The sequence below is a fragment of the Sinohyriopsis cumingii genome, chromosome 7 (assembly GCF_028554795.1).
Source record: "Sinohyriopsis cumingii isolate HCF-2022 chromosome 7, ASM2855479v2, whole genome shotgun sequence".
Classification (NCBI taxonomy): domain Eukaryota; kingdom Metazoa; phylum Mollusca; class Bivalvia; order Unionida; family Unionidae; genus Sinohyriopsis; species Sinohyriopsis cumingii.
This window is the reverse complement of record NC_142967.1, coordinates 13,356,942-13,371,036: the sequence shown is the minus strand read 5'-3', so window position 1 is coordinate 13,371,036 and position 14,095 is coordinate 13,356,942. Positions and strand designations below refer to the sequence as shown.

The window sequence follows — 14,095 nt, the reverse complement described above, 5'->3', positions numbered from 1 at the left end:
GCAATAACTCTATCCAAAATTGCAAGAGCAAAGTGATTTGTTACCATGCATCTATAAGTATTGACCATAATATTTACCAAGTTGCATGGCAATCTGTCAAGAACTGTGTGACTATGTGTTAACAAGCTGATGTCATACATTGCCACTGGCATCAAGGCAATATATCAAGAACTGTGCGACTATGTGTTAACAAGCTGATGTCATACATTGCCACTGGCATCAAGGCAATCTATCAAGAACTGTGTGACTATGTGTTAACAAGCTGATGTCATACATTGCCACTGGCATCAAGGCAATCTATCAAGAACTGTGTGACTATGTGTTAACAAGCTGGTGTCATACATTGCCACTGGCAACAACTTCTACAAAACATGCTGTAACAAAGTAAATTATTTATAGGTGCATCTTCAGGTGATGACCAGAGTAACAGATTGTGTCAGATGGAAGAATGGTCTGCTATGACACAACTACAACTTTCGCAGAACAACTATTAAAAAGGGGATAACACAATTCAAGGTAAATGTTATGAATACATAAGGAAAGCATCCAATATGAGTCACATTAACATACTTTTGCAATAACAGTTTGCTATTCATTTAGGTTTACCAACAGTCTGTCATATTCAGGCACCACAGTTGTTAGTTATAAAACATTGTGGGCATAGAAACTGAAGTCTCACTACAGATCCCAATTAGTGTATAACTGATAACTTGAAATAAATGTACAACAATAAAATTTCAGAATTAGTTTAATTTTATTTCATCGAACTATCTGCATAATTTCACTGACTTCTGAGTATCAAGACTTGATTAAATCTAAATTCAGATCTTGTGCTAATACAGTTTTGTGAAAGGCAGTCGATCAGACTTTTTGAGTTTGGTATACATGTATTATGCTATACAGCCTGGTCATAGATCTACTATTTCGAGTTTGGTATAGTACACCACACAGCCTAATCAGAGATCTACCATTTAGAGTGTGGTATAGTACAACACACAGCCTGATCAGAGATCTACCATTTAGAGTTTGGCATAGTACACCACACAGCCTGATTAGAGATCTACCATTTAGAGTTTTGGTATAGTATAACACACAGCCTGATCATAGATCTACCATTTAGAGTATGTTATAGCACACCACACAACCTAATCAGAGATCTACTATTTAGAGTATGTCATAGCACACCACAAAACCTAATCAGAGATCTACCATTTAGAGTTTGGTATAGTATAACACACAGCCTGATCATAGATCTACTATTTAGAGTATGTTATAGCACACCACAAAACCTAATCATAGATCTACCATTCAGAGTTTAGTATAGTACACCCACACAGCCTAATCAGAGATCTACTATTTAGAGCATGGTATAGTACACGACACAGCCTAATTGGAGATCTACCATTCAGACTTTGGTATAGTACACCACACAGCCTAATCAGAGATCTACCATTTAGACTTTGGTATGGTACACCACACAGCCTAATCAGAGATCTACCATTCAGACTTTGGTATAGTACACCACACAGCCTAATCAGAGATCTACTATTTAGAGTATGGTATAGTACACGACACAGCCTAATCAGAGATCTACCATTTAGAGTTTGGCATGGTACACTACACAACCTGATCAGAGATTGACCATTTCGAGTTTGGTATAGTACACCACACAGTCTAATCAGAGATCTACCATTTAGACTTTGGTATAGTACACCACACAGCCTAACCAGAGATCTACCATTCAGACTTTGGTATAGTACACCCACACAGCCTAATCAGAGATCTACCATCTAGAGTCTGATATAGTACACCATACTGCCTAATCAGAGATCTGCCATTTAGAGTTGGGTATGGTACACCATGCAGCATGATCAGAGATCTACCATTTAGAGTTTAGAATAGTACACCACACAGCATGATCAGAGATCTACCATTTAGAGTTTGGAATAGTACACCACACAGCCTGATCAGAGATCTACCATTTAGAGTTTGGAACAATAACCTTTAAGCTGCTCCGCAAAAGAAATCTTCAAAGTTTCTCACAAAGATCACCAAGAGTGAAAGAATGTTCTTTTTCTTTTCAGATGAATACATTTCTTATTCATTGGCCAAACCATGGTATTTGAATGTGCTACAGGAATTTGAGGAGCAAATATGAATACTAGTAAGGCAGTTCTTACAGTAAAGAATAAAGACTGTTTTCATGACAAGTAAATGTGTGTATCCTAGAATGTTACATATATAATTTATGTATTTTGCCTCTTTATCAACTAATAAATATTTGCAAGTTCAGATGCCAATAATAATCACTGGTGATGATGTTGTCTTGTTTACCCCAGAATGTAATCAATGATTAAATAACTTGCCTTTACCATGTTTTACTAGTCCCATGTTTCACTAGTCCCAAGCAGCTGCTACAAACAATAATTATCATCCACATTCTGACTAAAGTTTTTTTGTTGCAATTTTTTATCTTTACATGTTTAGATCTTGATTTCAACACAATATGGCAATCTCATTTACAGTGACATGTAGTGATAAAAGTCCAATTTCTGGTGACCTCTGCAATTCCTGGTCATATTAGTACTAGTAATCAATTAGATAAAGTGTTACGTTGATATATGAGGATTTTAACTGTGAATACTATAGTTGTAAAAGACCACCCCATTTACCACACAAAAATTGTGATCTCCCATGATGGCGAATAGCACAAGTCTATGCACAAAGAACCTAGTCTCTCAAGAAAGATAGTCTCTCAAGACAGGTTTTTATGTTATCATTTTACTAAATTTGATATCTAGTCAGCCATACCCACTTGTAAATTGTTTAATTTACAAGATGTTCTGAGCCACAACTGCATTTATCACATAATGGTACCCTGCAGAGTTCCTATCACATAATAGTATCCTGCAGAGTACTATCACATAATGGTACCCTGCAGTGTGCCCATCACCATAATGGTACCCTGCTGTGTGCCCATCAACATAATGGTACCCTGCTGTGTGCCCATCACCATAATGGTACCCTGCAGAGTACCCATCAACATCACTGTACCCTCCAGAGTACCCATCACCATAATTGTACCCTGCAGAGTTCCTATCACATAATGGTACCCTGAAGAGTTCAAATCACCATAATGGTACCCTGCAGTGTGCCCATCACTATAATGGTACCCTGCAGTGTGCTCATCACCATCATTGTACCCTGCAGAGTGCCCATCACCATAATGGTACTCTTTATGATCGGTTAGAAGCAAGATCATATCATTTATGAAATTAATGCTAATAAAATATAGATGTAATGAGACTGAGAAGAAAATGGTCAGTGTCTAGTGAGTTGTCAAAACAAGATGACTTCACATATCTGTGTCCATTCAACATCAGTTATGGCAGGCTGCAATGAATCAAATTCAGACATATATCTGGTCAGCATATTCATTATACTTCATTTTGTTGACAAAAATACCCACTGTCCATGTTGGACTGGTATCTACTATGTAAAGGGAAATTACAGAAGGATATGTAATACGGATCATTGAAAGTGTATATTATGAACATTTATCTGCAAAAAAAGGTATGTAAAGGCAGGTATTGCAGTACAAACATACTGTAACAATAAAAGATATGAAACTATAATAAAAGAACATTCTTTTATATAATTTCAAGTTAGAGGTACAATACCATAAATACTATCATTGTCCTTAGAATCTGCATCAGAAGCTATCATCACTGTCCACCCTTGGAAGCCTGATTTTACTAGGGGAAAGTCAAAGACTGAGAGTAACCAATTGGCATGACAGTCCATATTAAAAGCTTAGTTCAAGCATCGGGAATTACCATAACTAGTCACAATATCTCAGGCCTCAAATAAAAGCATACAGTCCACTCATCTAATTCCCATAGTAAATCACATGTACAATATATATGTAACTTGTTGAGGGTAACCTGTCACAATATACAATGAATAGTCATTATATATATGTAACTTGTTGAGGGTAACCTGTCACAATATACAATGAAAAGTCATTAATATGGAACATCTACCACTAAATAAACGTATTTATACCTAATTCAAACTGTATTGGCCATATAAGGGAATTCTGTGGGAAAAATAAATGAGGTCATGTGAAAAGCATAAATACAGGCCACTGTGACATACTTTGGTTGTAAGGATATTGTACTAACATAGATGCATCCAATTATCAAGTTTCATTATTTGAACACATACATAGCACATGATAAATGAACATCAAACATAAAATTTACATAAAGTCGTTAAAACATGAAATATAAACCACAGAGAGCTTCTTGTTACAATAAGAGCATGGTATTCACAAAGATGTCTCCTTGCTATGTTATTACAATAAGAGTATGGTACTCACAAAGATATGTCTCCTTGCTATGTTTTTACAATAAGAGTATGGTACTCAAAGATATGTCTTCTTGCTAAGTTTTTACAATAAGAGCATGGTACTCACAAAGATATGTCTCCTTGCTATATTTATACAATAAGAGTATGGTACTCACAAAGATATGTCTCCTTGCTATGTTTTTACAATAAGAGTATGGTACTCACAAAGATATGTCTCCTTGCTATGTTATTACAATAAGAGTATGGTACTCACAAAGATATGTCTCCTTGCTATGTTATTAAAATAAGAGTATGGTACTCACAAAGATATGTCTCCTTGCTATATTTATACAATAAGAGTATGGTACTCACAAAGATATGTCTCCTTGCTATATTTATACAATAAGAGTATGGTACTCACAAAGATATGTCTCCTTGCTATGTTTTTACAATAACAGTATGGTACTCAAAGATATGTCTCCTTGCTATGTTTTTACAATAAGAGTATGGTACTCACAAAGATATGTCTCCTTGCTATGTTATTACAATGAGAGTATGGTACTCACAAAGATATGTCTCCTTGCTATGTTATTACAATAAGAGTATGGTACTCACAAAGATATGTCTCCTTGCTATGTTTTTACAATAAGAGTATGGTACTCAAAGATATGTCTTCTTGCTAAGTTTTTACAATAAGAGCATGGTACTCACAAAGATATGTCTCCTTGCTATATTTATACAATAAGAGTATGGTACTCACAAAGATATGTCTCCTTGCTATGTTTTTACAATAAGAGTATGGTACTCACAAAGATATGTCTCCTTGCTATGTTATTACAATAAGAGTATGGTACTCACAAAGATATGTCTCCTTGCTATGTTATTAAAATAAGAGTATGGTACTCACAAAGATATGTCTCCTTGCTATATTTATACAATAAGAGTATGGTACTCACAAAGATATGTCTCCTTGCTATATTTATACAATAAGAGTATGGTACTCACAAAGATATGTCTCCTTGCTATGTTTTTACAATAACAGTATGGTACTCAAAGATATGTCTCCTTGCTATGTTTTTACAATAAGAGTATGGTACTCACAAAGATATGTCTCCTTGCTATGTTATTACAATGAGAGTATGGTACTCACAAAGATATGTCTCCTTGCTATGTTATTACAATAAGAGTATGGTACTCACAAAGATATGTCTCCTTGCTATGTTTTTACAATAAGAGTATGGTACTCAAAGATATGTCTTCTTGCTAAGTTTTTACAATAAGAGCATGGTACTCACAAAGATATGTCTCCTTGCTATATTTATACAATAAGAGTATGGTACTCACAAAGATATGTCTCCTTGCTATGTTTTTACAATAAGAGTATGGTACTCACAAAGATATGTCTCCTTGCTATGTTATTACAATAAGAGTATGGTACTCACAAAGATATGTCTCATTGCTATGTTATTAAAATAAGAGTATGGTACTCACAAAGATATGTCTCCTTGCTATATTTATACAATAAGAGTATGGTACTCACAAAGATATGTCTCCTTGCTATATTTATACAATAAGAGTATGGTACTCACAAAGATATGTCTCCTTGCTATGTTTTTACAATAACAGTATGGTACTCAAAGATATGTCTCCTTGCTATGTTTTTACAATAAGAGTATGGTACTCACAAAGATATGTCTCCTTGCTATGTTATTACAATGAGAGTATGGTACTCACAAAGATATGTCTCCTTGCTATGTTATTACAATAAGAGTATGGTACTCACAAAGATATGTCTCCTTGCTATGTTTTTACAATAACAGTATGGTACTCAAAAAGATATGTCTCCTTACTATGTTTTTACAATAAGAGTATGGTACTTACAAAGATATGTCTCCTTGCTATGTTTTTACAATAAGAGTATGGTACTCACAAAGATATGTCTCCTTGCTATGTTTTTACAATAAGAGTATGGTACTCACAAAGATATGTCTCCTTGCTATGTTATTACAATAAGAGTATGGTACTCAAAAAGATATGTCTCCTTGCTATGTTTCATAGTTGCATGAAAGACAGAATGCACACTGCATACCAAAAACCCTAGTCATGAGCTGAATATAAAAACTTCAAAACCTGTCACAAATAGCTTTTGTTGTGTGGTACTAATAGGTAACAAGTGACTGAAAAGAAAGAACAGACCTGGAGATTTGCACAATCTAGTCAGGAGTTTTGACATCAAAAGAGGAATGATTTTCATCAACCCAAGTTTTACTAAGCAGAGGATAAAAATCACAACTATTGAACAAATTTCCAGTTTTTAAAACTAAAATATGCATGCAAATCAGCCCTATCACAATAACTTGTTGCTGTTTATACTCTCCTTACATGTACAACAAGAATTGTTAGCATTTCTTAGGCTCACATTCATGGCAGTCCTCATCAATGTTGATATTAACACTTAAAAGATTATGTACTGTCACTTGATTTTCCTCAGGATTGAAACTGTCCTTTCAGCTGACTGCATTGGAATGTAGCAATGTCAGTACAAATCAAGTCCACTAAGAAGTACTTTCTCAACCCAATGAAGACTCGAAGCTTGGGTCACAATGTGAGTAGTTTTTGACTTTTTGCATGAGAACTTTTGTGTGATTTCCAAGTCTGGAAGCATTAACACCATAACTGATTTTGAAATCAACTTTGCAGGAAGAGCAGAATACATATACATGCCCCTCTGAATTTTATCCATTAATGAATTTGTGTCGACTGCTTGGATTTTGGTGTCCTGGCTTTGTTAGAAAACGCATGCTACCTCAACAAACTTTAAACACTTAAGTCAAACCAACCCAGTTTTAAGCCACCTGAGCTCTCAAGCAAACCAACCATAATCAAATAAAATCTTTAATCCTGTCAAAACTAATTTTGATTGTACATAGTACAGACTCTAATCCATCTCAACAACTTTAAGCAATAAAGTAGAACAGACTTGTTGGAGAGAATCAAAGTAATGTTTATTGTTTTATGCTGACTGAGCTCTTTAGTAACTCAACCAAAATCAATTAACATCATTAATCCTCTCATAATTACTTCTGCTCATACACAGCATAATCCACCTGGACAAACTTCAAGCAAAGCCAGCTGACCCTGCTGATAGAGTCAAAGAATGAAATTATCTGCTACACTGACGTACCTTGCTTAAGCCAGTCCAGTCATGTGATCACAGGTAGTATTACCAAAAATATTCTACATTGTAACCAAAATGTGAAGAAGAAAAAAATTAGGCTAAGACAGTTACAGAGAGGCAAACAATCATCTAGATTAATGATTCTAGCATAAAGTTAACAAAATTGCAATCAAAGTCAGTGCTGCATGAAATGTAGGTCACAGCAAGCTACTTTTGTGTTGTGGCTTTTGCTGCAAGGGTATATTTACCTGTACATAATTTTCCAGGCGGACTTAAGGCAGATTTCAGAAAGGTTTTTTAAGCACTTTCTGCCTAAACCATAATTGCTCATATTAAGGGAGCTTAGGTGAATTTCAAGCGAAATTCAGGTGGATTCAGGACGGAATTTTAGGTGAAATATGCAAATTAGTTGTTCTAATATTCCACCTGAATAAAAAGAATCCATCTAAGATTTCTGCCTGAAATAAAAAACTGCCTGAAGTCCTGTACAAAATTTTCCAGGTGGACTTCAGGCAGATTTCAAATGGGTTTCTTAAGCGTTTTCTGCCTAACCATTAACATAAAGAAGCTTAGTCAAATTTCAAGCAGACTTTATGTGGATTTTTCTGGTGAAAATTTAAGCGAAATATGCAGATTAGTGGCTCTATGATTCCGCTTAAACAAAAAAATCCATCTAATATTTCCACCAGAAATAAAATTCTACCTGAAAAAAAACCCACCTGAAATTTCCACCAGAAATAAAAATCCGCCTAAGGTTTCCATCTAAAAGTAGGCTGCTTAAAATGTCTATATAAATGTCATGATTCTTAGACATTATTGGACCACTCCGGTGGCCATATGGTCAGAGCATCTGCCTCGGATGCGGGAGGTCATGGGTTCGATCCCTGGCCGAGTCATACCAAAGACTTACAAAAATGGTACAAACAGCTGCCTCGCTTGGCGTTCAGCAATAAGAGGTTAGTGTTAGGACTGGTCAGCATGGTGTCAGGATAATGTGACTGGGTGGGACATCATGCTACATGTCTGTGGCATGATACCCCAGTGCTAGACATCACTATAAACTGCCACACTGCAGGCATTGTAGCGATATGACTGAAAAATTGTTAAAGCTACGTTAAAAATCAAAATCACATCACATCACAGACATTATTGGGAGTCACTAATAAATATTCACAATAACTTTCAAAATGGATCATAAATTTTGGTTTGACAGACATTATCAAATAAGATTTTGATTTTTCTTGTTCTCATTTTCTTTCTTGCATACAAAACCTAATCCATGATGTCATAATTTAAGTCTTCATTTCGTTTTTATGTATGGTGAGATTTAACAAATATTTTGACCAAAACTTTCGTTGACATTTTGGCAAGATCTCACTAAAATTTCACTGAAATATTTGTGAGGTTTCACAAAAACTTTGGTCAAAACTTTCCCTTAATTTCTGGATTGATCTCTAACATTTATATGAAAGTTTTTTGAGAGTTACTTTGCTGACATTTCACAAAAATTTTGATCATTATATAGTATTTTACTGAAGTTTCAGTAATTTTTCAGACATTTCAAAACATTTCAACAGGACTTTATTAACCAAGGTGATATTCCAGTGTACATGAAACAAAATTTTATGACATCCAAGGCAAGAGTTATGGGAGTTAATAATAATAATAATAATAATAGTAATAAAGACTTATTTAGAGAAGGTAACTCAATTAGTTACAGAACTAATTTACTCTGAGGCCTTCTATGTGTTATGTACAATATATACAGTATATAAAACATGATGTGGAGAATCTGAATAATTAAGTGATTATAACAGTCAAAGTATCAAGCTTGGAACATATGCAATGGCATTTGTGAACACATAAACATATATAAAATATAAAATATTAGCCTGCATTGAAAAATTTAACTGTGAAAAAGATGCAAATTGCCGAAAAGCATCCATTTGAGACATGAAAAGAAGAAATGCTAAAAGCCTGCCATGTCACTTGTACTGCAACTTGATTTTTGATTAATGTACAAACTATGATGCTGTTGTGGTCTCTTGAATTAGTCCTTGTTCAATAAGCAGCTGTGACAAACATTTATCATGATATAATTACTCTTATTTTACAATGGTATCTAACACAACTAAAATATTTTGATAATATAAACCACAGGTGCTCGATGCAAGCTTGATGTTGAGAAAAAAACAATAATCTGAAGGAAAAAAGTCATACAGAGTGACAAAAATACATTAGATTACCACCATGACCCAATCTGACATAGGACCCTCTCTATCATACTATTTAAGAGAGAAGGTATGCAACTTCCAAATACTTGGTTCCACCCATGACCATCAATTGTCTTCTGCTTTTTTTGTCTTTAAAGGCACATGACCATAATCTATGGCTTGTTTTACTCCTGAGATATTTTTCTATTCATCAAGCCATGAATGACTTTTCTGCGTTGTACCAAACTGAAGTTATGGGCTCTGAAATGTGTGAATTTAGCAAATTATGCCTGCTGGGACAACATCAAGCTCATGTGACAACTGGTGAAAAGAGCTACATGCACCATGTCTGCAACTCTATGATACATCCCTTCTTTAATTACAGAACAGTGGTAGATGCAAAAGTAAGTTTTTACTTGCCATTAACTTGATTCAACTTTAGGAATCTTGTTCCATGGAAGAATTAGACCTTGTCTTCTGCACTACACATACATTGCATACAAGCAGCTCTCATTTTCAAAACAGGTAAACTATGCAGCACACATGTCAGCGCTGAAATATGATTGGCTCAAAAGATTATACTTCAATGTATACACTCATTAATTTAACACATTCAAATGATTGCTAATGATGCAATCATGTTATTACCTATTTTTGCCTGGGTACAAATAGTCAGCATCGTGAAACGGTTCCCTGATGCATGGATGTTATTTAATTATAACTGTTGATATTGTTGCCAGATACCCATGTCTATCAAAGATAGTCATATCTTTTCTGAGTTTTTTTTGGCCCAGAAATATCAACAATTCCCATCAGTGATATATATGTTGTCCCTCCTTAAATTCTGGAAGTTAATCAGTTATATAACTTCAAAATCATCCTGGTTCAAATCCTTGTCCTATTTAGCATGTTAGCCGCTACTGTAAAGCTCTTTATGGCACAAAGAGCAAAAAGCTAGTCCTGGCATTCAGTTTCATACAGACTGACCAATTACATTCCCATCGATTGTGCATTCAAGCTATTCTCATTGCTGCACATTTTTCAAACGGTTATTCAAACTCATATCCCACTCAAAAAAATCTGAATCGACATGTTTAGCAAGCATGCTCATTCCCAACAGTTTTCGTTACGCGATGATTCATTGGGCAAGTGCAAACCTTTGACCCATCGGAAAGCTCTTTACAGCAATCATCTGTTAAATAATATACAGAACAAATACTTATTAGAAAGCTCATTGCAGAATGGGACCAAATAGAGCATTATATATATAAAAAATTCGAAGATCATATTTTTAAAAAAGGGCCATATCGAGGAAAATCAGTTTCAAGTCAGGAAAAAAGTGAAATTCTGCTTTAAAATGAAAAACAAGAAAATAACCTTGTTTACGGTCACTTGAATCCTACTGAAGTTAAACAAAACTCCAACAACAACAAAAATTTGAAAAAGAAATATAACAAGGAAAGATGTGGAAAGAAGTTATTGTTCCCAAAATGAACAATAAAATTACAGCTATCAGAACAAGAAATATAAACTTTGCTGAAAATCATTCAAATTGTACAAGAAACAAAAATTAATTTTATTATATCTTATTGATATATTTTATTGAAATGTCACTAAATATCACAATATTTTCAGTATTTTTGGCAAACTTTCAGTGAAATTTCAATCACAAATTCTCACTGAAATTTTCAGAAATGCTGGCAGTCAGTGAAATTTCAATCACAAAATTTCACTGATATTTTCAAAAATTTTGGTAAAATCTCCTATAATACCATAATTTTAGTGAAAAAAGAACATTTGAGTGAATGTCAACAATTTTCCCTGTGATTTCGCTGAAATTTCAGTCACATTTCCACTAGGGTATGATTTGTGTTGAGCATATTTTAATAGGAAGCAAAAAAAGCTTATTTTTCAGAGTAAACATCAGATCAAGTCCAAAATCCATCTTGCACTAAATTTTCTAAGTTCATCTATGCTTGTAGTTCTTTTGATAAAATTCAAAATTATGCCTAAGATTTCCACTAAAATCAGTCTAAGTTCAAAATCTGTCTTAAACTAGGAAAATGAACTGGACAATCAGAATTTTTCTGTCTAATAGTTATCCTTTAGGAGGAATATAAGAAATAGTATGCTTAACTATTAGACAGATGCAGTCTGTCACCTTAGCTGTATTCCAAGTCGGCCTAAAGTCCATCTGAAATTTGGGGTTGTTAGGCTGAAAACACCCTGAATCCACCTAAAATCCAGGCAGAATCTGCCTAAAGATTTTATACGGGAATACTAAGATTGTGATTCTAGCATTAATGGAGCTTGAGAGATAAAGTTAAAACAGAAAATGTAATCTAAGCCTGTAATGCGTGAAATGCTGGTCAGTGACATACTTTTGTGACATGACTGTAGTACTCATCTTGATACATCCCTTCACCAAGTTTTATGATTCCAGGTATGTATACAAGATACAAAAAACCTAAACTAACTGCAAAAACCTAACCAAGAATACAAATAATGTAAAGGTATGTACAAAGTATCCTCTCTCATCCCTCTCCCCAAGAGGTTAGATACTATGAAACCCACTCCAAATGTTGACTAGGATCAAAAGTATCCTCCCTCATCCCTCTCCCCAAGAGGTTAAATACTATGAAACCCACTCCAGACGTTGACTAGGATCAAAAGTATCCTCCCTCATCCCTCTCCCCAAGAGGCCAGATACTATGAAACCCACTCCAAATGTTGACTAGGATCAAAAGTATCCTCCCTCATCCTTCTCCCCAAGAGGTTAGGTACTATGAAACCCACTCCAAATGTTGACTAGGATCAAAAGTATCCTCCCTCATCCTTCTCCCCAAGAGGTTAGGTACTATGAAACCCACTCCAGATGTTGACTAGGATCAAAAGTATCCTCCCTCATCCCTCTCCCCAAGAGGCTAGATACTATGAAACCCACTCCAAATGTTGACTAGGATCAAAAGTATCCTCCCTCATCCCTCTCCCCAAGAGGCTAGATACTATGAAACCCACTCCAAATGTTGACTAGGATCAAAAGTATCCTCCCTCATCCTTCTCCCCAAGAGGTTAGGTACTATGAAACCCACTCCAAATGTTGACTAGGATCAAAAGTATCCTCCCTCATCCTTCTCCCCAAGAGGTTAGGTACTATGAAACCCACTCCAGACGTTGACTAGGATCAAAAGTATCCTCCCTCATCCCTCTCCCCAAGAGGCTAGATACTATGAAACCCACTCCAAATGTTGACTAGGATCAAAAGTATCCTCCCTCATCTCTCTCCCCAAGAGGCTAGATACTATGAAACCCACTCCAAATGTTGACTAGGATCAAAAGTATCCTCCCTCATCCTTCTCCCCAAGAGGTTAAATACTATGAAACCCACTCCAAATGTTGACTAGGATCAAAAGTATCCTCCCTCATCCCTCTCCCCAAGAGGCTAGATACTATGAAACCCACTCCAAATGTTGACTAGGATCAAAAGTATCCTCCCTCATCCTTCTCCCCAAGAGGTTAGGTACTATGAAACCCACTCCAGACGTTGACTAGGATCAAAAGTATCCTCCCTCATCCCTCTCCCCAAGAGGCTAGATACTATGAAACCCACTCCAAATGTTGACTAGGATCAAAAGTATCCTCCCTCATCCCTCTCCCCAAGAGGCTAGATACTATGAAACCCACTCCAAATGTTGACTAGGATCAAAAGTATCCTCCCTCATCCTTCTCCCCAAGAGGTTAGGTACTATGAAACCCACTCCAAATGTTGACTAGGATCAAAAGTATCCTCCCTCATCCTTCTCCCCAAGAGGTTAGGTACTATGAAACCCACTCCGAATGTTGACTAGGACCAAAAAAGAAAGAATGGTAAAGATGTAGTGAGATTGTACATATCTATATGCTATGATATATATAGATGTTGCTGCAACTGTTAGTACATATAAAAGTGAGATAAAAGCTACCTTTTCTACCAAGCATGTCTAGGTTTTGGTTTAATTTGTGGGTTTCAAAGCCGTCTTTCAGCACATGACACGCTATACATGTCAGCCAGTATAACTGGTGGCAGTAGAATCTGGGAAGACCCCATGAAGAACCACTGACTCACATGAAGCTATAGACAAGCCATCTCAGAAAAACAATGTTGGTCGAGCTGAGACTCAAACTCATGCCAACAGAGGTGAGATTTGTGAGTGATCTGTAAGGATAAGTGTCTTAGACCACTCAGCAAGTTGCAGCCTGATGAGCATGTCTAAGTCATGAAAAACCATGTATTTACTGTTTTCATATTTACTCTCACTGGCTGGAGATAAATATTCAGCAAACTGATGCCAGGTCATCATATTACAGGATTCTT

General features: G+C 35.6%; 2 protein-coding genes across 5 annotated transcripts in view; both read right to left on the bottom strand.

Annotated features, from left to right (window-relative positions):
• The window catches only part of LOC149794752 (F-box/LRR-repeat protein 4-like), an 88,904-nt gene that overhangs the window by 8,535 nt on the left and 66,274 nt on the right, over positions 1 to 14,095 (bottom strand). The gene's annotated exons all lie outside the window — the stretch shown is intronic.
• LOC149794753 (uncharacterized) lies at positions 1,778 to 4,313 on the bottom strand. The gene is made up of 2 exons (XM_089963971.1): positions 4,000 to 4,313; positions 1,778 to 3,944 (listed from the first exon to the last, which is right to left on the bottom strand). Exon 2 carries the CDS (start codon positions 3,260 to 3,262, stop codon positions 2,921 to 2,923), a length of 342 nt encoding a protein of 113 aa, XP_089820097.1. The 5' UTR covers positions 3,263 to 3,944; positions 4,000 to 4,313; the 3' UTR covers positions 1,778 to 2,920.

What these genes read in the sequence shown, in the direction of transcription:
- LOC149794753 (XM_089963971.1), bottom strand. Translation starts at nt 3,262, where the DNA reads ATGATCTTGCTTCTAACCGATCATAAAGAGTACCATTATGGTGATGGG.